Here is a 25,925-nt window from a genome sequence, read left to right as displayed (position 1 = left end):
CACACACACACACATTCCCGGCCCAGGAACAGCCCAATCGAACCGGGCAAAATTCGATTCATTAGACTGCGTGTGGAGGAGGATTATTTGATCATTTTTGTCGCACCACCACCGTCATTTTCTGCACACGAGGGCTAAGAGAAGGATTATAAGGACTGCAAAGTCAAAATAGCCGAGTTTCAGGATGGAAACCGCCACGAATCGAAGAGATTCCGAGAGAAAGTCTCCACCCCCCCGGAAATAGGATTGAATAGACCGACATTAGCCATTGATTAGCCAGTAACGTTCATGAGCTGGTCGCTACCTATAAACTTTGTTTGGAAGAATCTCTTTTGAAGGACTAAGATGCATGAATTTAGTGGCGAGGAAGTCACTCTGATGAGCTGATTAAAATCACAAGAATTTCGGTTTGAATCTTTCAAAAATAACCAGGATGAATGCTGGAATCGGGATAACATTTGGCTTAACGCACACAAAAATATTCATTAAGGGGTCATTCAAGTATGTATTACGTCAGCATCGAGGGGGGAGAGGGGGTTTCGGATTTGCTGACTTTTGATGACGGGGGGAGGGGGGTCAGCTGTTTTATTGACAAGGGTGGGGAGGGGGTCAAAAATGGCTGAAAATCTGCTTACGTAATACTTGAATGGCCCCTAATTTCAAGTTTTTCATTCCTGATTTGGAAAAAAAGAGGTCAGCACTTGTACCGTAAAAAAAAATTCTTCGTTCCTCGTTTCCGATTTGGAAAAAATAGATGGTGGCCCTTGCACATCATAACATGGGATTAACGCCCCATTCGCAATTAGTTCCTGAGTGTTTTGATTTGGAAGATTGATGATTCATTTCCGGCATTCATATTTTCCAAGGATCCCTAGAAATTTTAACACCATGTATTTATTAGATAACAAAACATCTTTAACCTTAGTCGCAAGCACTCCCACATAATATCTGGTTTGACCAAGGCTTATATCAAAGTCGGGCCCTGTACGCATCTACCCACATTGTCCTCGTCAGAAGAGGATTTATTTCTTTGCTGCCCTTTTCCCACTGTGATTTTCTCGATGAACTATTCCTGGGCTGACCGTACAGTATTCCCTCGAGAGAAATAAGGGAAATCTCCAATTGCCACCAAAAATTATGCCGAAGACAAGCAAAGTTATTTATCGTTCCTAAAAATCACAGATGGCGGTAAATTAATCTGTGGTTTGAAGTTGTGCATAAAGTGAATTATATGAAGGAAAAAGTTTAACATGATTTATAATTATAAGTTAAAATTGACAAAATAATTTTAGTCTCTGATTTCAGTGAACAGTGATAATTTAGGTAAAATTTTGTTGAAAATAGAAAAAATATCATTTTTATGAAAAGTATTTCCTTGAGGCCTGCTGGAAGTCCCAAAGAGTTTGTAGTGTTATGCGTCTGTATCTTATATATTATATGGGGCCATTAAAGTATTACGTCAGCATCGATGGGGGTGGGGTTTCCGATTTGCTGACTTTTGATAACAAGGGGAGGGGGTTTGGATAATGCTTACGTCATCAACCACCCTTTATGAAAATATGAAATATTTTTAATGGCATCTTACTCGATGCGCCAAAAACGGGGAAAAAAACTTTAGTTATTGGGCACCTGAGCTAACATTCTTCCTATTGATAAGTCCCCTAAAGAGCCACTTTAGTGATCTCTAAATGTTTCACGGATTCTTCATATTATGTGCCCTTTTCCTCGGCTTCCCAGAGTAGTTTAATGCGGAATATATTCGAAGAACCTTCGTCAAAGCTTGGCAGCACACCTCTGGTTTAGTTGATTTATACGAGTATTATTTTTTCATGAGGGTGCCGCAGGTACATGATTACAAGTCAAGGGAGCTGCGGTCATTCCGGAAACTGTCAGACTGTTAACTAGAAACAGAAACCATTAAACAATCGCGAATCTTTATCTTTCCGTCGGTTGCAGAATTATTTTTTTTTTGTCTAAGCTAGACGTGGAGCAAACAACAAGGAGTACTCAATGCATGTGACCAATTTTGTACTCCCAGGAAGATCTCAACTGAACCACCACATTCATATTGCATCCAACAACACCCATTATATCAAGCTAGGGTGACCAGATCAGGTTCCGGCGAAAGCCGGAGTTCGTTATTAAAAACCGGGACATTACATGGAATCAATAAATAACAACTCTGGGGCATTTTCAAAACCTCATTTTAAGCTCATTATAGTGTAAAATTGCCAACTTAGAACGTGAAACGAAAATATTATCACGCTTCTTTTACACATGGACGTCAAAATGAAAAACAACATCAGGATTGGGCTATGATTGTCCAACGTCACGTATATACGGCATTGAAGAGCGTACGGATGTCCTGAGAGTTATAGTTGAATTTTTTTTTTGTAACACAGTATATAAAGCAGGCAGACCTACAACACGATACTGGCATAACATGGAAATTCAAGCATTCACTGCCTTTACTTCAAAATATGGAAGGCAGATTACAACGCCAGCAACAACATGAAACACAATTGTAACATAATTACATTAGGGTCACATGTATACTCAGAACACACATTCTCCGGCAAGCACCAATTCATTAGAGATTCCATAGAGGAATGTGTACGAGGTGCATGTATGGATAAGTAGTAGTAGTATAGGCCTACCTCGAGATACTACCTAAAAATAGAAATACAAAAACAACGCCACAACAGGCAAAATGCCTAACAAGGTGGCTGAGAAAAAGATGCCCATAACTAGGCTGACCATATTTCTTCGAGAGAAATACAGGAAATTCCTATTCCAAATACGAGACATCGCCAATTCTCGCCAAAAGTGACGCCAAAACCGAACAAAGTTGCCAAATATTGCCGAAGTTACGGAAAAGTCACAATGGCGGGAAATGAAGCATTCCTGCAAATTGCAGTGGATTAAAATGAATTCCACGAAAAAAGAAAGTTCACCAAGACAAATGTGGGAGATTTACATTCTAATTTATAGTTGTAATTATAACATAATTTATGAGTTGAAAATAATTTCAATCTGATTTCAATAAAGAATAAGTAGCCTTCGTGTAAAATACGGGAAAAACCGGGACACTTTTGCTAAAATGTCGGGACGGTCGAATAAACAGAAAATATCGGGACTGTACGGGACGTATGGTCACCCTACCAAAAACAAATATGGATGTCATACACTTCAAAAATACAGCAACCCAATTAAAAATGCAACTACAAACAATGTATATACATAATGAAATATTATACAATGCCCAACATAAGACTGTTCTTAATTAAAAACGCATGCATATAGTTCGAAATTTAAGAATCAAATGGTTCTGAAAAACTATTGAAAATTATTCCGTTTCTCTTTGACTGAGCAAGGAAAAACTGGGACAAACAAGCGTCCCGAGGACCCTTTCCGGGACGATGAATTTAATAGCGAAAAACCGGGACACATCTGGCCGCCCTATACCAGGTCTGAGTTGCTCTCAACTTTGAAAAAGTTTAAACTAGCTTTTTTGTCAGAATTTCTGTAGATTGCTAAACATAAAAAAAGAAAATCAATGCATACCACGTTAAAAATCAAGATGGCCGCAAAATAACTTCTTAACGAGACTCTCATAACCGCAATTTTTTTTATGAGGAATTCCCACTGAAGATTTATGAACGTGTAATTGCATACACTCCGGTTTAATTAAGGTTATAGCTTGGGCAAATTTTGGGAATTCCACGCAACGCAATTTTTTTTAATGGTTGTAAGGGGAAAAAAACTCGGAAACATCAAAGAGTTTTTCCCTCCTCATCCCTTTCTGAAACAACTTGATTAAAGACGACAACGAGCACCTCTTCGAAAAACGTCAAATTTATCATTTAATGCATAGTTTCCCAACCTTTTTTGTCTCCCATCGCCCCCTTCTTCAGAAATTTCTTTGTCTCATTGCCCCCAACGAAATCTAACCCATAGGATACTATGTTATAACCGTAGCTTCAACCTCCCCCCTGGAACATTCCATAGCCCACCCCCTCCCCCAGAGGGTATTAACGCCCACGTTGGGAATCGCTGATTGAATGAATAATAGATATTTTTTAAATCAATGACAGGAGCGATATGTACACGCGTCAAGACAAAAAATTTTTGCAATGAACTTTGGGTTGTGAATCATTCTAATCACTTTTTGTTTTATCAGCGCATGTTAACATGTTGTCTGTCTTTCTTTCAAACCGAGCACAACTCAGGTCTATTGCCATGGGCCAGTTGCGCCGGAAGTGTACGTACCTAACAGTCTAAGTGCGTAATTAAGTACGCACATATATACGCAATAATAATAATTTCAGTACCGCCATCTATATTTCAGAAGTGAAATGTAGTGATTGAATATTTGTACCGTTTTGTAGGCCTGTTGCTTCAGCCGACCACCACTGTGGCGACGGTGGGGTTCGAACCCGGGTCCTCGCGATGCGAAACCGTCACTAATTCTTGACCGACCACCACAGCGGCATGTTAACATGCAAATTAAGCTAATAACACCAAAAACAAAAAGGATTTTCTTAAGGAAATCTGAGAGCAAAACGGAAAGAATATACATGGCCCTAACGTAATTATGTTGTCAGAGAGGTGTTTGTTCATATTCTGGCTGGTGCCGCCACCTGTCATTCGTATAATGAAGTGAAGATGGTCAATGCTTGAAATTTCGTGTTACGTAAAGTATCGTGTTGAAGGTCTGCCTACTCTCTGCGGAGATACTTTTTCAAATGGGAGACTGGCTCGCACTTGTGCCTTAAAGTTAGAAAACCACCGAAAACCAACTTCATCCGACAACCACTGTGTCGCCAACATGGAAAGTACCACAAACGACCGCACAGCGGCAATTCCTTGTGTCTGGATCAAAGAAATTTTTCTTTCGCTCCTCATACTGGCAGCTAGATTGACATAGTTTGGTGACTTTTGAAGTGGGGTAATGCGCGCATCTCTCGTATAAGTGGGACACACGGCCGTGTGAATGTACTATCACCCTTCTCATTTTGATGGTATGGTTCTCGGATGCCTTGTGTAACAGTTAAAGGCTTTAAACGAGTACATGTATACAAATGCATACACGGAAATCCCTCAGAGTAGCCTTTACGTCTGGCTTCCAGTAAATATCTTTGCTATCAACTGATTCTGTGAAAATAATGAGAATGCCCCATACTATTATATCACACATGCTCAATTCATAACCCGCCACCCAAATGTGACCCTAGGAGTCATTTGATGCGGTGAGCGACTTAAAAATGAACTAAGCGGCACATTTACAGACCACTTAAAGGACCCGCGGCATATTCAGATAGCACTTGAATGACCCGCGAAACGGTTCTTGCCACTCAAAGGAGCCTATGGTGCTGTTCCACATAACGCGAGTACATTTCCACGCGACTTGTGAGAGGCTCGCGGCACATTCCCATAGCCCTTTAAGTGACCCGCGGCGCAGTTCCGGATTACGTCAGCGGATAGAGATCACCTAAGTGGCCCGCGACACGTTTTCAAACCAATGTCAAGTGGCCCGCACTCTCCGTAAGGCTGAGAGCACTCCCGCTATTGATAGCTTATGAATACATAAGCTACCGTCTTAGAACATATGGGGTTCCACCCCCACCCCCGACGCGATATCTTAAAAAAAAAAAAATCAGAATTTCGTCCAAAGTGCGTGATCGAGAAGTATATAAGAACTCATCGAGCTCGAAACTCAAGAAAATAATCGAATGTAATACGAAACGTCGTGATCGGGAGATAGAGAGAGAATCGCCACAAGGCGCCAGTTATACGATGAATAAATACTGAAGTATGGACAATTCTCACACAACAACCTCTTCTCTCAAAGAAATAAGGTATTTCCTTTCTTCCGGGACGTCCATCATCCTCTTTTATTCAAGGGGAAATGTGATCCCGATTCTCATTTCAGCAAGAAAATCCTTCAAAAGAGATACAGAGAACGTCTTTTCTCTTCTATTTTTTTTTTATTTATAACAGCGTCCTACGCTAAACAAAAACCCAGCTCTAAAGAAGGGAGCGGGATATTTCTTATATTGTATACATAAGTATCATTTTTTTTTTGCCAACCTTAAGATTTGAAAAAAGGACAAAAATTCCGGAGGAGGTTTTTATTTCTTATTCGGACAGGAAACAGCAAACAAAAGCTGGCCTGTGCCCCCCCCTTTTTTTTTGGTTCCAAGAAAACACCACGCTACGGCCAAAGTCATATTGTATGGAACCTACCCTCTGTGAATTCCGGAAAAGTTTTTCCTGATGTCTACGCGAAATCACAAGAGGAAAAAACATCTACGGGAGGATTTCTCAGCTGGAATAGGCGACCCCGTTTTGATATATATTTTGGCTCCTATACGTATATTTTGATGAGAAGCAAGACAAAACAAACCCCCCCCCCCTCCTCCATAGCTATTCCTTGAATATTTTTGAAACTTGCTTTGTATGCATAGAAAGTCCGTGCTCAACCGGTGGCCCTCGGAATCATCTTATAAGATGGGATCCGCGGCCTCAAACCTAATTTTGTATAAAACCGAACTAAAGATTGCTGATATACACGTATTTTTTGGTTTGATTTGGTTCACAAAAGATTACCCGAATTACTTTAGTCTACGACCAGAGGTGCATGTGTGGTTTTTTCCACCTATGGGCTACACGGATTCTGTGCCGCCCTTCTCCCATTCTAGTCTAATTTTCTTGACTACTATTTCCTCGAATTCGCCACCCTTTGCTATAACTTGCTTCGCCTTCCCCCTCCTCCGAATCCTGCTAGTACACTTCTCTCTCTAAACTCACTCTTTTAGTCATTCACATGCTTGCATAATGTTTTTGTTGTTGAGAACTTGCACGTGCTCTAAGCCGAGCTGAAGGTCACTCGTTTGGCGATTCACATGCTTGTTCATACTACTATGTAGTATGTCACACTACATAGGTCACGGCCGGAACTAGAGGGGGGGGGGGGCAGAGGAGGCAACTGGCCCGGGCGGAAAAATTCGGGGGCAGCAATTTCAGGTGGGAACAAAGAACACCGTTATAAAATTATCGAATTTCAAAGTTATGGGGGTGACAAAAATCCTAGTTACGGTCCGGACGCGTAGGTTACTCATTTCGTCATTCACATGCCTGCTCAGCTCTGTCACTCTTTTGCTCACTCAAATGCTTGCAAACTTACTAGGTCACTATTTTGATCACTCCCTGACCTAGTCCTTTGCTGTGTGGGTAGAGGCAGATTTATTGATGGTTATACAAATTTCGCCGTCCTTTTCCCATTCTACTAATTTTCTTGGCCACTCATTCCTCAAATTTACCGCCCCTCTGAACTTGCCGTCCTGGGGGGGGCACTGAGGCCCCCCCCCCCGTAAATACGCCACTACCTGCGACCCACTTCTAGATCATTTGCGCCAGCGTTTGTCAACCGCCCGGCCGTGACATCAATGACACCGGAAGATAACTGTCCACACGAAAAACAAGTCTGTAATAACTAATTGGTTGATTAAGATATTTACATGATTATTACATAACATGCAATTAATGGAGTAATTATTGTGGTTTAATTACTTTACTAATTAGAGAGTATGCCGTGGGCCAGCTTATCAAACGAAACACTCCCGAATCGCTCAAGAGAGCGGAACACTCCCAAATCACTACGTTTTGGAAGCACATTTCCAAACCAATGAAATGGCCCGCGCTCTCTAAAACAGTGGTCCTTAACAGGAGTGCGGCAAAGGATTTTGGAAGGGGGGGGGGAATTGTAACGTGTTGAGGAAAATTGAATTTTTCAATTCTTTAGAAAATATGGGTCATACCGACATTTTGACACCTGATATTTTAGTTTTTGCCTACAGAATAATGTCTCGTGCGAAATTCGTGTCGCCAAAGTTTTGTTATTCGGTTGCTTTCCATTTCAAACCGAGAAAAAATACTATTAATATTAAAGGGTATATATTTTGTTCCTTGTTTAGGGGTCATTCAAGTATTACGTCAGCATCGATGGGGGGGGGGGGTTCCGAATTTGCTGACGAGGGAGGGGTATTTGAAGGTTGCTTACGTCATCAACCACCCTTTTTGAAGATATGAAATATTCTAAGCTAATGACGAAATTTTGCTGACGGGGGGGGGAAGGGGGGGGTGTCAGTGTTTTGCTGACAAGGGGGGGGGAGGGGATCAAAAATGGCTGAAAATCTGCTTACGTAATACTTGAATGGCCCCTTACATTCGCACCTCCTGTTATTGCCATGCTTGACAACAAAAATTCAATCAAGTGTCAAACAAACATATACAGTGTTTATTGTAGAAGTGGCTGGAATCAATGCTTGAATCTTTTTCTCTTTCAAGTTTCGAGAAATGTTTAAAAAGTTTTAAAGATGAAAAATAGAAAGAAACTAAAATTAACTATTAACAACGCCAAAAAGGGGGGGGGATCACATAAGAATGTAAAAGAATTGATTAAAAATTAATTAAAATGACTGATTAATGTAATGAATTGCATGTATTAATTTAATTATTAAATTTATTGTTCAATTCGCCTCGCCTGCCTAATTTAATTAATTACTTTATTTAATTCATCAATTTAGTAATTTAATTAATTTAGAAACTAAATTTTATACTGGAGCTGCGGATGGGGAAAAAGGTTAAGAACCACTACTCTCAAAGGTTGAGCAATTTCGCCATAGAACAATAAGTTTTTTGTCTTTTTGGAAATGGAAAGATAGGTAGTTCTCTCTGGTATAGGAAGTACGCAGCGCTGGATTCTATTCTTGTATGTGAGGTAATTTGATGCTTTGGCTTGTGACACTAAAACCCGAAATGTTGAAAAAAATTCAGTCAATTCTCATTTTGAGAATGTGAAGTTTCTATAACTTCCGTGTTTCTCTCTCACCAATAAGTTTCTAAAATGTGCGTGCACCTCTTACGAGCTCCTAAAACATGCACGCGCCCCCCCCCCTCCGAACTACTAAAATGAACGTGCAATATCTATTAACCCTCTGAGGTCCAGAAGTTTTTTTTTCGTTACTTCATTGATAATTTATAGTTCGTACGTTCTAGCCCTTACATCAGCCATCCTCAACCTGTTGCTGGCGAGGACAATGGTGCTCTTCGAAGCAGCAAGAGTGCTCAATGCTCGTGTCCGATTTCATGCTCCCGAGCACTTGATCAACGATTCAATTTAAATACTCTGTAAAAATTGCGTTCCAGGATTACAATTATACAGATTTCAGGCAAAGTTGCCATCAGGGGTGCTCTTGGTTTGATAATGGGTATAAGCAGTTCTGCGACTCAAGAAGGTTTGAAGATCCCCGCCTTACATGTTAGTTTTCATGTTTTGCAACCTATTATAAGCTTCAAAAAACACAAAACATCTACGGGCCTTCCTGTAATAGTAGGGGGGGGGGGGCATTATAACAATGAAATACCGTTTTTTCGTGATGCCGATCCCATCTCGCCATAGGACCGCAAAATGAACGTGCTCCTCTCATGAGCTTCTAAAATGTGTGCACACACCTTTCCAGACCTCCTAAAACATAAACGCGCTTCCCCTGGGAATAATATGAACGTGCACCTTGGACCATTGAAACGAACGCGCGGCATCTCTTGAGCTTCTAAAATGAATGTGCTCCTCGAATGAGCGTCTGAAATTTGCGCACTTTGTCCCCCGAGCTTTTAAAATGCACATGCGCCTCCCTCAAAGGCCTAATTTCTACAAGAGCATCCTCTTTTGTTCCTATAAGTTCAAAAAAAGAAAGAAAAAAAATCACCGAGTAGTTTTAAAAAAATTCGCAAGTTCCCACACCTCTCCAGGGAGATACAGTTCAACTACCAATGCACTGGAAGATACATGATTTATGAAATATTGACATGTCCAACATATAATAACCACACTATCACATAAAAAAAAAAGAACAGTCTGGAATCGAGCGCTATTTATGAAACTCCATCCTCCAGCAGCAGAAATTGAGACGGATAGTCTCGCGGGGGAAAGCTATTTGCCTGTGATCTACGTCCGGTAATGATCATCATCATGATGGTCATGGGAACGAGGTCATTCGACACTGCCGTTCGAACTATCTCGGCATGTAAAAAGGGGGGAAAAAAACACCTGAGGACGCGAATATTCCTCCAACCTGATGACTCTTTTTAACTTCGAACAGGTGGGTGATAGGACGTTTCTCTTCAAGTAAATGGTCGATGAACGAGGGCTGGAAGGATCCATTAATCAAACAGGTAATAACTGGACTCTCTCCATGGTAGTGGGGGGGGGGGAACAGCACGATATGTATATATATATTCTCAAACAGCATCATTGAGGAAAGAGAGATGGCCATAACCGGGGGTCCTCAGATTTCAGTATCAAGAATACATCGAATATCGTTACCAAGTATAAATCAAACGCCAAACAATCAATAGTTTCTGCGCGAGGAGTGCTGTGCAGTGCATGTCTGTGTGTGTGTGTGTATGCATTTCCGGAAGCTGCAGAAGAGATGACTTAATTGATAGGTTTTGTGATAAATTGAACACCCATTCCTTCTTCCATTTTCCCGTCCAATCCACCCCCACTAGAAAGAGAAGAAAACAACTTGGCCTAAGCCTTCAACACAGATGCAAAAGCGAAGTGGAAGAAGTGTGCAGCGGGAGTCGAGTGTATATCTTTCGACTACTCCACCACCAACAACAACCCAATGCTTTTTCGGGGGCAACGTCTGCTACCCAATCGATGGAGAGAGCAAGTCTGACGTCAATCTTGACGTAGCATAACAGAAACGTTGCCATTGGCCAGTTGGAAGGAGAGGGGGGGGGGCGCACTTTAGAAGATGACAATTTATACCGTTTATTTTTAAAAATATACTTTCATCCCCCCAACTCTTTCCTCCATAAATCCAACCCTGGCAATGGTATTCCAGATCACCGAGAGATATTCGAATTATTAATAGACCAATGATTCAATGGTAACTTTTGAAGCAACATCTAGGTTTAGTTGAATTCCGCGGATTCTTGAGGAATATTTTTAAATCCCATTGTTCAATTGATATGAATTGAGCATCATGTCACGTGAACATAACCATCTCCCTAAATCCTTGAGCAGAGAATCCCTTTATACTGATATTAAATTTGCAGTGTGAAAAATTGAAAAAAAGAGTATATAAAATGCATTTCTTATGCAGAAAAGAAGTAGTAGCTGGTGTTTGGAAAGACCGTGATGTTAATGATCGATCTGCAGTCCTTTCCGGTGAGTCCTATGCATGCTCAGTGCCCATTTTATTCGGGTCTGAGACAATGGCTAAAATTGTTCACAGTTTCACTCTGGGAGGATCGGAACTAGGGGGAGGCAAGGGAGTGATTGTTCCGGGCCGCGAATTTTTGGGGAGAACAAAAACCACTTTTATTAAATTATCCGACTTTTAAAGCGGAAGGAGCGGAAAAATCTTGTTTGCTACAGGGCTGGACAAACCTCTGAAAATTTACATGCCCGGTAAGAATGCAAATTAGAAGAATAGATGCCCGAATCACTATTTCACATGCCCCAAAAATAATATCACCGGATTTATTCGAGTATATACTTCATATAAATACAAAACAATGCGTTAACATAAAACCCCCTTCTGTCACCTATTGAATAAAAACTATCTGTTGTAATCTATATACGGGGTGATTATAAAAAAACTATCCCGACATATGGGCCCCTAACTATCATACCATTCACAGAAACTGAATGAAATTTTGGCATAAGGTATTTTGAGGTATGCGCTCAAGAATGATATGGAAAACAACAGTGTCACTCTAACAGTTACGGTTACAGTGAGAAAATTTCGAAAATATCAAATGGCAACGCCAAGTTTTTTGTATTGGAATGCGATCTCCATACTGAAAAACACTAAATAGCGTTGGAATGGCACCTGTAGCACGAAAATGCCCAGAGCTAGGCAAGGAAAAAGTAAAATGGACTTTGCCGTGCACCAGAGCATTAATGTTCGTCACACCGTTTCTTCGGCTGAGATCCCAGCCTGATTAGTCCTCCACAAGGTCATGTGGAAAATTTGTGAAACACAATAAAACGCTTTATTTCATGCTGCTTCTCTGTCCTTATTGGTTGTCCTCACTTTTAGCCTATCTACCGCCGGTGATTTTCATGCTACAGTTGCCGTTCGAACGCTATTTAGGGGTTTTCAGTATGGAGATCACATTCCAATACAAAAAACTTGGTGTTGCCATTTGATATTTTCTCACTGTAACCGTAACTGTTAGAGTGACACTGTTGTTTTCCATATCATTCTTGAGCGCATACCTCAAAATACCTTATGCCAAAATTTCATTCAGTTTCTGTGAATGGTATGATAGTTAGGGGCCCATATGTCGGGATAGTTTTTTTATAATCACCCTGTATATAAAATTGATTTTCTGTCTGTCTGTCTGTGTATGTTCTCTATACAAATCTCCAATTTTAGATCGATCGTCGCCAAATTTTGCATATATACCAAATGGGACCCGACTTGAACGATAGGCCACTATAAAATTTCGTTAGAGCAGGGCAAGTGCCCCAAATGCGCAAAAAAACTGTCAGGCAACAATGGTTTTTGGGCCTCAACAATCACTTTCCGAACGTTTACTTTGGTTACCGTGGTTCCCTAACAATGCGTTTGAGACGTGTATATGCCGTTACAATAGTTTGCCATTTCTTCAACGCTGTCAGTATATGTATAATATTTATGCCTTTATATATAAGGGTTTGCCACATTTTCAATACTACCAGTAATGAGGTTTTATGAATGACGTCATAATCATCATCAGCATCGCTTTGAGGGTCAGGGAAATGGCGATCCTTATAGAAATCAGTGTTAAAATTGCCGATTTTAATGTAGAAATGCGGAAATTTGGTGGGGTTTTCTGTCACATCAATAGTTTTAAAAATTGTATTAAATACTCGATTTTTGAACTATTAAGTTCACTTAGAGATATACGAAGCACAGCAAATTAAATATAAAGTAATTAGCCGGACCTACTTTCGAGTTGGATATCCATGCAATAACACATTGATTTCAACTTTTTATTTATATCTTCTCAAGAATGAAAATTAATATCTCCGTATTCTCTTTAATAGCATAAATTCATACAGTTTAGGATGTTTTACAATTAATTATGGACCCGTAAAAAGTACATCGAAAAATTCCACAGCTTTAATTAAGCATTTTTTGAAGCAGAAACAGGCCGATTGGATAACTTGAAGTTCGGGGGGGGGGGGGGATCGCAATACCTATCACCCTTTAAAAAAAGAAAAAATATATATGACATGAATGTCGCTCTCCACTTGTTAATACAAGATATACGGAAGACTGGATGTTGTGAAGATATTTATTATTTCAGATGTTTATTTTTTAAGGAAGGAAAAAACTCATCTCTGCCTCCACCGGGAGTCGAACCCGTCAGAGCACTCGTCCGGCAATCGAGGGACCCGGGTTCGACTCCCGGTGGAGGCAGAGATGAGTTTTTTCCTTCCTTAAAAAATAAACATCTGAAATAATAAATATCTTCACAACATCCAGTCTTCCGTATATCTTGTAAAAAATATATATTTATTTTTACGTTTCTTTAAATCTAGATTTGTTTATTTCATGAAGTCGCCATATTGGTTAAGTTAGACACGGTTTGTATGTCCCTCAAAGAAAGAGGGAGATATCACGTGATCCAAAAAAGCCTTATTGAAGAAATCCCAGGCAACGCCGGGTATTATAGCTAGTTCTTATAATGAAATAGTTAATGGTTTTACACGGATGTACGCAATAAAAATGAGCAACATGTTGGAAAAAAACTATATACTGGATTTTTTATTTTATGCTGCATACCGGTTTGTAAATTTTATGCGCCAAAATATCGCTTATTGTGCTTTTTCGTTTTTTAGCGTTTAACATAAATATATTAACCGATATACTGACGCATAAAGACCGGTAGAGAAAGAAACAAAAAGAAAATATAGAAACAAATAATACATGGTATAATATTTTTTTCGTTTTCATGACAGCTCCATCTTTACGCATGCGCACACTTGGGCACGGCCCGGGGCCTCAAGAGAAGTGGGGTCTCACAAAAATGAGAACTGATTGAAATTTTCTAGATCGGAACTCGGAAAAGTCAATTGACCCGGGGGCCCATGATGCTCTTAAGATGGCCCCGTTTCATGATACATACCGGTATAAAACCAACAGCTAACTTTACTTATGAAATTATAAGATAGTTTACTATTATTAATATTTACTGATTGCTTTCTTTTGTTGACGGAGGTTAATACACAAAGCAATAACTAAATGATAGTAAATATAATTTTTTTTAAGGCCCCTTCACCAAGCGATTCCGCCAAATTTGCGCTATTTCCTATTGAATAGGAATTCCGCCGGAACCAAAAAAATATTGTTTAGGCAGGTTTTATCATTATAGATCAGTATTTCCCAAAGTGGGCAATATCGCCCCCTGGTGAACGATGGAATGTTCCAGGGGGCAACAGAAGCTACGAGAATAGCAGAGTATCCTATGGGTTAATTTGAGTTCGGGGCGATGGGGAATGTAGCACGTGTATGTGCGTCTAAAGGTTTTTGGAGGAAACTGGGCATTGAACTCATGAACAGAAACCACCAGCTGTCGAAGAGTTTGTGTCCTTAGGAAGAACCATGGGACTGGAGGTGAATGAGAACGACATTCAAGAACGAATGGAGGAACATGACCAAGAGTTGACCACAGACGAACTGATGGATCTCCATTGCACGCAACAGCTTATTGACGGAATCTCGTCTGAGGAACAGTGAAATGAGGAGGAGTTCCTCACTTTAAATGAAGGTTTGTGGGAACCTGCGCAAAATTTTTCAGAAAAGAACCACTCAAGTAAAACTGCGGGCAACGAATCTGGCGAGCGACAATGTGATTTTCCATTTCTGAGAAATCCCAAAAAAGAAGCAAAAGCAAGTGTCATTGGAAAGATTCTTTTTCTTCTAAGTCACATAAAAAGAATAAGCTAGTAGACAACAGACGGTTCTGCTCTGTCTGTATGTCTCAGTAAGTTAATTTGTAAACATTATTGTCTTGCACGCTTATTTATGGTGTTATTGTACTTTTTTGTACAATATTAATGTTATTGTGCATTATTCCTAATACTATCGTGTATTAATATTAATTAAATGTCATTTTTAGTGGTTATTTTTATGTGAATGACTGCGGAACGAATCACCCGAGAGTTTCCATTATTTCCTATTGGGAAGTTCGATTCGAATAACGAGTGATTCGGATAACGAGCACGTTCGCACAACGAATTAAGCTCGTTAACCAAACTTCCACTGCATATGCCTGTCGGGCATGTGGTCGAAAAAGAAATAAACATGTTCAGTTGAAATTTCTACATGCCCGAGTATGTCAGTAGATTTGTCCAGTCCCTCCCCAGTTACGGCCTTGCACTCCATACATGCTACTAGTTACAGCCCTGTACGTACCTGGAACAGGTTTTGAAATCATTCGTGTGACCTGCAACATGTTTCCAAGTTACTTATTATGTAGCTCACGAGAGGTTTTCTCCCAGTCACTCATGTGACCCATGGCCTATTACTAAATTACTTGAATGACTCGCGACGTGCTACTAAATCACTCAATGGCTCACGACAAGTTTCCAAATCACTCTAGTGGTCCGAGATCGGTTGCCAAATCATTCACCTGGTCCGAGATAGGTTGCCAAATCATTCACCTGGTCCGAGATAGGTTTTCAAGTCATTGGAGTGGCCCGTGACAAGTTTCCAACCAACTCTAGTTGCCCACTCAAGATTAACAAAACACTTGCGTGACCCACAACAGATTTCTAAATCACTCGTGTGGCCCATGACAGAGCCTCGACTGTCTCCGGTGCATTCGCGTGAATTAACGATGTTACTAAACTATTTATATTGTACAAGCCTTTGAGCTATCGATACTAATCGCATGCGATATAGCTACATTAAGCAGATAATTCCAAAGTGGTGGGCCACAATAGAGAGCTCAGCGTGCCACAGGTGACCTGCGGGAAATAAGTTAGAGACCGATGATTTGGGTGTTCTTAGACTAAGTGAGGAAGGTGTAGTTTGCGTGTGATAGTCAACGAAACCGAAATTGTCTCAGAGTAAAGGATAGCAAAATATGATTCAGGGATATATGTCTCAATACCGCTGAACTGTTCGATTTCTAATGATTTATGGGACTATCGACAGAGATAACAACTGGCACCACTGCTCCAACAGCTCCAAATCTCTACTCTTTCTTCCCACAAATGAACATCACCAAAATGGCGACTCGTGTTTGAGGGGATTAACGATTAGTTGTCACTCATTCGCAGTTGCGGGAGTCGCGATATTCCTATCAATGGTCCACGCTCCCTTGAAAATTATCGGGAACGAAACACTGACTGACCGACCATTCATCGGTATTCATTCCCTAAAATTTGACTGAAAAACCTATACAATAAGCTACGATACCAAATTCAATTGACTAGCAACAATTCGGGACATTTTTGACGAGAGTGGACACAGTTTTTAAAAAATTTAACCTCAATTCTGCCGTAATTCAGCATTACATACCATACGTCCTAGAACGGTTGACTTTTCAGGGTGAACAAAAAGATCTTCAGTTTTTACAAACTTGCTATACCGCAGTGTGCTATAGATCAATAACAACACTTTCATGTTTGGAAAGACTATCTAAGAATTGGTTTAGAAATACATCTCAAGCGCGCATTAATACTGCTTCGTTTTGGTTTGCCATGCATTAGACATGTATGAGAGATAAATATTTCATAGCTGAGCCTCACGAAATATGCAGCTTTTGTAATCTACGTAGAATTGAAAGTTGGGAGCATGTATTTTTCGAGTGCCAGAAACTTACAGAAATTTTCGGGATAATTATTTGCTCAGGAATGGCATTTCTAATTCCAAACAAGTACTAACTGCGAATAAGGGGCCGTTCAAGTATTACGTCATCATCGATGGATCGATGGGGGGGGGGGGGGTTCCGATTTGCTGACTTTTGATGACAGGAGGGGAGGGGGGGGGGTTTGGATAATGCTTACGTTATCAACTACCCTTTATGAAAGTATGAATTAGAATTCAGAGGGGCAGAGCGGATGACAAAATTTTGCTGACAAGGGGGGCAATGCAGCAGGCCCATAACGTGAAACTATGTGTGACCACGTTCTTATTCCAACGAAAACTCTAACGTGTTGATCGTTTGTTAAAAAAGATTTAAAGGAGAAAAAACCCACATTAATAATTTTAGTATATACAGTATAACAGAGACAGCCAATGACTGATCAAGACAAGACGCAATATTAAGAAATGAATATACAAATGGGAAATCAGAGGGTTGATGAAGGATTCAACAAAGGCCACAACTCAAAGTCTCAAATGTTCTGAATATCCATAAAATTTGCCTCGACCACGGGTGCTAAACCTTGTAGAGAGAGAGAGAGACGTTTGGAGCGATTTGGAAATCTATCTCGGGCCGCTTGAATTATTTAGTAGAATGCCGCGGGCCTTTACAGTAATTAAATAACCCGACATGGGCCACATGAGTAACTTGGAAAATTTTCGAGGGCCACTGGAGTAATTTGCAAACCTGTTCCAAGCTCTAGACTTGACCGAAAACTCGTGATTTGGTAATCCTTCGCGGGCCACTTGAGTGGTTTGATAAATGCCACAATGAAATAAAATATTCCACGCAATTATCAATGTATCAGTTATCAATATGTATTTGCAATACTTTCATACTGAAAGTTTGAAAGCCTTGAAATAACTAATAATTTGTGTAAGCTATCTCTTGCTTTTTCCGTGCCTTACACAACAAGGGTGTTCAACCTTTAAAACAGTGCGGGCCACGCTTCAATGATGTGAAAACGTGCCACGGACCAATTAATTAAGTGATTTGGAAGAGCACAACTAGTTACTTAAAAAGTGATTTGCAAATGTGCCGGGGACCGCTTGATTGATTTGGAACTGTGCCGCAGGTCACTCTAATCTGTATACGTGCCGCGGGGTCACTGAAGCGATATGGAAATGTGCTGCTTGGTTCCTTTTTACAAAATTAGGTTTGATGACGACTTCGAGGAGATGACTTCATCAGAAAAGTTATCGGATGACTTGGAAGGCCCCATTTGGCCCGCGGGCCATGGGTTGAGCATGTTATGTCTTACGGTGTTCATATTCAACATTTTAGTTATTACAAGGTTCTTGAAATCGAAATTTACGTAAAAAACCAAAAAAACAAACTATTGTTTGAGCAGTGTTAATTTTCACACATCAAAGTCATCACAAATTTCGGAAGTCAGTGTATATTTAAAATTAAACATAGATGTTTCACTGTAATTTACATGATGCTCTAATGAATATCTTATTTCACGTCGATCAAAATACATAACACTGACAAGTACTCGAAAAAGTACCGAACCGTGAAATATAAGACACAAACATGCTCGTATATTCTATAATGCATAAGTGTTTAGTTTCCCCTCGACATTTTGATGCATCATCCAAGTGGCTGCGTGAAATGAGCTCGCGGAATCTTTCGGAGCGTATAAACACGTCAACTCGAACTTTTCCGGGAGATATTCTCCAGGATCTTCCAATATGGGTTTTTCATTTTTATATACTCCACGAACCCGTCAAAAGCATCTTCCACGAGCACTTCGTGAAGGAAACGGCGAAACATGTGCGCGCCGAACAGGAATAGAACGGAATATACGCACATAAAGATGGCGTTATTTCGTTACAGCACATCTCCAGTGCACTTTTTTTTTTTTTTTTGCCGTTGACAGAAAGTATAGAAGCGTGGAAGCTTTCACTTGTCATGTCTGAATTGGATGGACGTCCGGAGTCTTACTCACGGAAACCGGACATCCCCGGACCGGTCTCTTATTGACTTCAGAAAGGGGGTAGTTTCCATTGATGCTCGACCAGGATATGCGTATACGCATATGAAAATAGACTTTCATCCTCCACCATTACGTAGAATAAATTCCCTCTATATTCAACAAAACCAGGGGATGCTTCGGGTGTTGGACGTGATCGAATGAAAAGGTGAAGAGAAGTTTGAAGGAAAAAGAAAAATACACACTGTACATTTTTTGCAGAAGGCGAATGCAGCGTTTTTGCACAGCGCAATGTGGGTGAAAGTGATGTTCACGCCTACATTAACATCAGCATGGCATTATGCGTTTCAGAAAGAGGGTCCTCTATAACAGTGGTTCTCAATCTGGGGATCATATCCCCCCCTTGTGGGTCCTGGGATATTCTAAGAGTGGACACGGGTGGAAATCAGATAGGGAGCCACTACAAGTGGTGAAGGGGGTCACAGAGACCTCTGAAGAATTAGAGCTTTCAAGTGAAATATGGTGGGAGTAAACGTTAATGCTTTCAGAATCCAGCAGAGCTGTCTATAGAATCAGAGAAATATTAAACCATGGGAACATGTGGGCATGGCCCGGTGCTTCATAAATATAGGACATGCATGGCACTAGGATTTTTGGAATATTATTACGTATGGCCATTTCAAAGTGGAACTTTAATTATAAAGACCCTGCATATAAAACTGATTTTCTGTGTGTGTTCTCTATACAAATCTACAGTTTTGGGCCGATCGTCACCAAATTTCACACATTTACCAAACAATACTGGACTTGAACAATAGGCTACTTTAAAAGACCTCCAGAGCCAGATCGAAATAGGCGAAAAACTGCTTCTCACACTTCTCCTATGCGTGTAGTTTTGCAGTGCGTCCTAATCCGTGTAGATGGCGCACCCTCCAAACACTTCTCCTTGTGCGCACTTTCTTTATATACGTTTAGTTTAACTTGTACTGCTGATACGTGAACATGTCATTGTACACCTAGCTAGATATACGGGGCGTCCATAACTAAAAGGCCCTACTTTAAAGTAGCCTACAGGCGAAACCAGTCATCAGAAAAGTGTGAAATTTTGTGCAGGGCTCCATGAAGTGATGAGAATTTGTTTCAGGACGAAAAAAATTAGTTGCACATGTCACCACCAAAGGGCGATTCACTTTGAACACCTGTAGTAAACATGTAAATTTAGGTGATGTCACGCAGCAGCTGTTTTAAAACCTAGAAACATTGGCGGAGATCTTGTTTCTCAATGTATTTGCTGCTCACAATGACTAAGTTTACGAGATCGCGCTTTCTTGGTCAAATTGTTTTGGCAAAACAGCAATTCCGCAGTAACTGCTCTACGGAAATATCGGACTTGGAAGAGGATTCGAAAAGATCCAATGAATGTTAAAAACCTTCGGACTATGGTAACGAAATTTGAAACCAACAGGATCGTTGGCTGTTCGTCATGGAAGAAAACCCGTTTCTATAAACACGGTACAGGAGGTTTAGCATCAGGTGGAAAAGAACAGAGCATCAAATTCTCGTGGTAGCACTAGTGTCAGGCGTTGGATAGGCCACGTTCAAACTGTCCATAAGATCATGCGGAATATCCTCTTATATTATCCGTAGAAACTTTCACTTGTGCAGCGGTTGATTCCACATGATCGTAACGCTCGATTCCGGTTCTCACTGCAGTTTCTAGCTCGCGTTGAGGCAGAACCTCCTAGAGAGGTGGTGCTGGTTGAGGTCGATTCAAAATGGTCATGGAATATCCTCTGGACAAAAACGAAGCGCATTTGCACTTGGATGGTGCAGTCAATACTCACAACGGCCGAATTCGGAAACCACATAATCCGCACGGAGGTTCCGTTGCATTCACCGAAAGTGACGATATGGTGTGTATTTACCGCATCATTTATTCCCGGTGTCTACTTCTACGAGTTGCGTTCTACAGGTTCAGTGACATGTTCGATCACCGCGAAACGATATACATTGCACAGAACGAAATTGTTCCGGCTCTGCAAGAGACGGAGCTCCTCCACACATTGCAGTGTGTGTGTGTTAAGAATGTTCTTAAAACACATTTCACAGAAGAACGTGAACAACCGGCACTTCCCTAATCTATGGCCTACCCAATCCCCGGATCTTAATCCATGCGATTTTTTGGTTTTGGGGGCATTTGAAACGTGTGGTAAAGTCGTGACAACCAAGAACTTTACCTGACCTTAAAGGCCGCATTTCACGCCACATGCTGAACATTTCCCCGCATACACTGCGGTCAGTTGTGGAACATGCCATCTTGCGATTTCACGTGGTATCGGAAAATGGCCTTCTTGTTGAACATGTTTTGTTGCAGTAACAATTGCAAAAGTGTTTAACAATTGTTAAAATTGTAAAATTGTAAACAATTGTTAAAATTGTAAAATTGTAAACAATTGTTAAAATTGTAAAATTGTAAACAATTGTTAAAATTGTAAACAATTGTTAAAATTGTAAACAATTGTTAAAATTGTAAACAATTGTTAAAATTGTAAAATTGTAAACAATTGTTAAAATTGTTAAAATTGTAAACAATTGTTAAAATTGTAAGCAATTGTTAAAATTGTAAACGTTTGCCTAAATGTGTCATTTCTCCCTCTGGTGGAGACATGTGCAACTAATTTTTTCCCCGTGAAACAAATTCTCATCACTTCATGAAGTCCTCCACAAAATTCCACAATTTTCTGATGACTGGTTTCGCCTGTAGGCTACTTTAAAATAGGGTATTTTAGTTATGGACGCCCTGCACATTGTTACGTTTTTAATGTTTCATATTCTGACTACATATGGCACCAGGATACTCCTTTGTGTGTCTTCGATGCTCCCAGTATATACAGAAGTGCCGTTTTAAAGCATGGGCCCACCCGAGTGTCATAGCTAGTATGAAACATAATAAGTCAGGAGGTTAGAGAATTTTCCTCCTAATATTTTCTTTCACCAGTTCATTATCTATTTTTCTTCTATTTATTACTCCTATGGGTAGTTTTATATACTGCCTTACAATTCGACAATTTGTCGACAAGTCTTCCGATTTTTTTTTCCACGAAGTCCCGGTTATTATTAATGAATTTGTGTTATGTCTCGGTTTTGCTATCCTATCTAGGATAATCTGGCTATCCTATCCTAGTCCAGCGCCTGCTGTCCGCATAGGCAGGGCCGTCTCAAGAGCGTCATGGGCCCCAGGGCCAACTGATTTTTCTGAGACCCCACCTGGAAAATTCTTAAAAATTTCAATTAGCCTCCATTTTTGTGAGGCCCCCGGGTCGTGCCCATGCGTTAAGATGGAACTGCGCATAGGCGGAGATAGACTTGAAAGTCTGGGGGAGGCACGATGATGATGATGTCAATTCATATATACACATATACATTACAAGATGCTGTTAAGATGGCTCTGCAGCTTGGTCAGCCACTGCTGATTGAATTACTTGTACACAGAGCCACCATCAGGCCTACCTTGTAGAAATTCTGACATCGATGCATAAAAAACGAAAGTTTCAGAATGTTTAATGCAGCTGTTGCACCCGCATTAAGTAAAGCGCTCCCATGTAGAAGGAGCGTTACAATTGTTAATTGGTTGCCCACTATGCTCCAGTGCCATGAAGACCAGACCTGCCTGCTGCTTTCCAACTTCAAGAAGCGAATGCAGGCCAATCTCCCCGTTAAAAAAGTCTCGTCACAGAGAACAACATATCCCACAAATAAACTCCACGATGTCTTTACTAACAATTTGAAACATAGATGATGGCACTAACTTCACACACACACAACACACATACACAGACCTCCGGTGGAACTCATTTCAGAAAGAGGGTAAAATGGAACGCTGAGGAAAAAGACCATCTAATCTCCATGATACTCCTCCAAAGCACGGTTTCATTTGGTAGTTTAATGCCTGCTCTGACAAGGACATACACGGCACAGGGAAACAACGAGAACAAGAAATGCACATAACTCTGACCATCATAAATATATGATGTCCACTCACCATACACAACGCTTTACGGCATACACCAATTAGTTTAGAAATTTTCCAGAGGAATATTCACGATCTGTATGAACGGCTTAGTAGTAAAAAAATTTTATATTGAGGGAAAAATTCATACTTGTTTGGGTACCGCGGAACAAGCTCGTAACCATCGAAGGTTCCATTCGGAATGAAACGTTCGAAACCTCCTCGAAATATTTAGTGTGTGTGACGCAGTAAAATATTTCGAGATCTTTATGCAGAACGTAAAGCACAGAAATCGGTCTGTAGTATGCATGCATGTATTTGTTAAGATCCCGTATCAAAGGTCGTTGATGGAAACGTGTGCATGTGAAGAGGATTCTGTTCCTAATGCCAGATCCATGGATCTGCCGGAGAGAAGAAGGAAATGCATACAGAGAGATCGAAAATGTTTCCCAGAACCGAAAATTGAAATTTCTGAAGTGTGTTTGTGCCGAGTAAAGCCGTCCATCCAAACAACCCCCCCCCCCCGCCCCTCAGCGTAAGCATTTCTGGAGCGCAATTCCAAAACTATCGCTTACAACAACTTTCATCTCGCGCATCAGGAAACAAACAGCGCATCTCTCAAAAAGCAATTAGTTTCGGCACACACTCACACAAATAGAAAGCATTCACTTCTGTGAGCGAAAATCGAGGGGAATTTTAATGGGATTTGACTTCAACAGAACGCGAAGTTCTCTGTGGAAGCCATCGCTGAGAAAAGCCAACCAGAAAGAAGGAATTCGACGGTTTGCAAATTTATTGGGGGGGGGGGGGAAGAGATCGGCCGCATGGTTTGTTACCCCCCCCCCCCCCCCTTAAGCTGAAAAGTGCCGTAAATGCACTTCCGGAAAGTTGATGGTGCGTACAGACCCAGAAAATTAACGCCTGCTTTTAGTCAAAACTTAGGAATTCCGACACTAACTCGAGAATGCTCCATCGATCACTTACTTTAGAGAATGGTGAATACGGTTTCGGACACGACTTTGAAATATTGCAGTAACATCCCTCAAACCGAATTTCTCTCGTTTTCGGTTCATCGTATTTTAAGAGACACCAATTTACCAATTTTATTTGACTCTTGGGAGGGACGATTGCCACCTCCCACATTTGAACCCGGGAGAGATAAGGATGATACTGCAATAATTGGTATTCGCGATACATGGTGCGCACTTACTTTTTCACCGGTACCTTGTCCTCACGGTCGCCCAGGAGCTGAACTTTCGCCAGGGCTTTCTCTAAGAATACTGTTGCAGGAGCGTTCAGAGCCAACAGGTTGTAGGCGATCTTCAGCAGCGACTCCGTCCATAGCTGCAACGAAAAGTAATACAATTAATTTCAATCTACATACGTGGAATCCAACAAATTCCAGAAGCTGAAAAAGATGTGCGGTTGGTGAACTAAATTTAATTTACACTGGTGATTCTCTACCTAGGGCTGTGTCAGGGCTGAACAAATCTACAAAAATTTACAAGCTTCCCCCTCCCAGTACTTTAAAGTAATTGATGCCCGAATCAATATTTTACATGCTCGCGGAAAAATATCATCACTTCATATAATTAAAAACTACTTGGCCCGGGGGCCCATGATGCTCTTAAGACGGCCCTGCTTGTTCGTCAAAGGCGCAATATTTCAATGTTCGTGAAGCGTACTTATAAAGCCTATTTTGAAATTAGGGGGACTTGGGGACGAAGAGAAGAAATGGGCCCCTCGTATTGTATATCATAATTGTAAGGAAATGCTTGATGACACGTCACAAGGAAAACGAAACGATGTGCCTTTTGGAATTCCCATGGTTTGGTGGGAACCAACCCACATATCACATAACTGCAATTTTTGCCTGGCCAACACAAAGGGTACCGGCAAGAAAAACCGAGACAGGATCTCCTACCCTGATATTGCATCCACGGATATTTTCGACCGATTCCACAGTATGAGCAACTACAAATTCCTGTGTTTAATGACTTTGGATCATCTGAAGATGAAGACGCCGAGCACGATCATCAAACGTGTGGTGTGTGTGTGTGTATTCGTGATATCCAGCTTGCGGAAATTTTTTCAACATCTGACGACTCTTCTTCCTTCTGATAAGAATTCATCAGTCCCTCAGTAGTTTAGTCAGTCTATTTGTCATGAAAATGAATGAAGAGCAGAAGTGTGGCCGTCTTTTAAGGCAGTTTATGCAAAATTTTCTTGGTAACAGGAAACGCGGATAACTATGAGATTCTGGTTGGTAGAATGTTGTTGGCGTTTCGTGAGCTCGGGTCAGGGTCGGAGTGGGGGGGGGGGGAACTGCCCCGGGTGACAAAATTTAGTGGGCGGCAGTTTTAGGTGGGAACAAAGGGTTAAACAATTACCGAATTTTAAAGTTGCGGGGGGCGGAAAAATAATGTTTGCCCCTGGCGACAAAAGTCCTAGTTACGGCCCTTGCTCGGATGCAACATGAGTGTAAAGCTTCATTTCTTGTTTAGTCACCTTCATCAATTCCCCAAGAATATTGGGGCTGTAAGCGATGAACAGGGAGAGCACTTTCATCAAGATTTCAAAAGACAATAGACGAGTGCTACCAAGGCCACTGGGACAAAAATATGATGGCGGACTACTAACGGAGAACATCAAACGAGATTATTCTCATAAAGTCCACAAACGCAAGAGTTATAAGAGCGAATTCTTGCCTGCAAAGCGCCAGAAAAACTAAATTCAGAAAAAAAACTAAAAATGCAATTTTGAAAAAAAAATCTAGAACTTACAGGGAAAAAAACCAAGTTAAGATGTCAAATCAACAGACTCGAATTATGCAAGATCTCGTGCTTGTACAAATGCAACAAAAATTTTGTTTCAAAGTGTTATGGTTGCCTTATCTAAGTATGTGTGTGTGTGAATAGCTTCTCGATTTATTCCAATATATTTATCTCATTTCTTTTTAAATGTGTCAGAATTAGACTATCTTCCTAACGCTTGGATTCCCGACTACCTCCATTAGCTTCACGTCATCTGCCAATTTTCTAT

The 25,925-nt window shown here is 40.7% G+C and overlaps 1 protein-coding gene across 2 annotated transcripts in view; it reads right to left on the bottom strand.

The window, feature by feature from the left end:
- The window catches only part of Plc21C (Phospholipase C at 21C), a 326,807-nt gene that overhangs the window by 60,440 nt on the left and 240,442 nt on the right, over positions 1-25,925 (bottom strand). For both annotated transcript variants that reach the window (XM_089234814.1, XM_089234813.1), the window contains exon 5: positions 24,094-24,227. In XM_089234814.1, the coding sequence (XP_089090940.1) occupies positions 24,094-24,227 (134 nt within the window). The remainder of the gene's footprint in view (positions 1-24,093; positions 24,228-25,925) is intronic.

This window comes from Pholcus phalangioides, unplaced genomic scaffold, assembly GCF_987345545.1.
Source record: "Pholcus phalangioides strain wild (caught in Gottingen) unplaced genomic scaffold, Ppha-v1.0 ptg000008l_1, whole genome shotgun sequence".
NCBI lineage: Eukaryota > Metazoa > Arthropoda > Arachnida > Araneae > Pholcidae > Pholcus > Pholcus phalangioides.
This window is presented reverse-complemented; position numbering and strand designations above follow the sequence as displayed.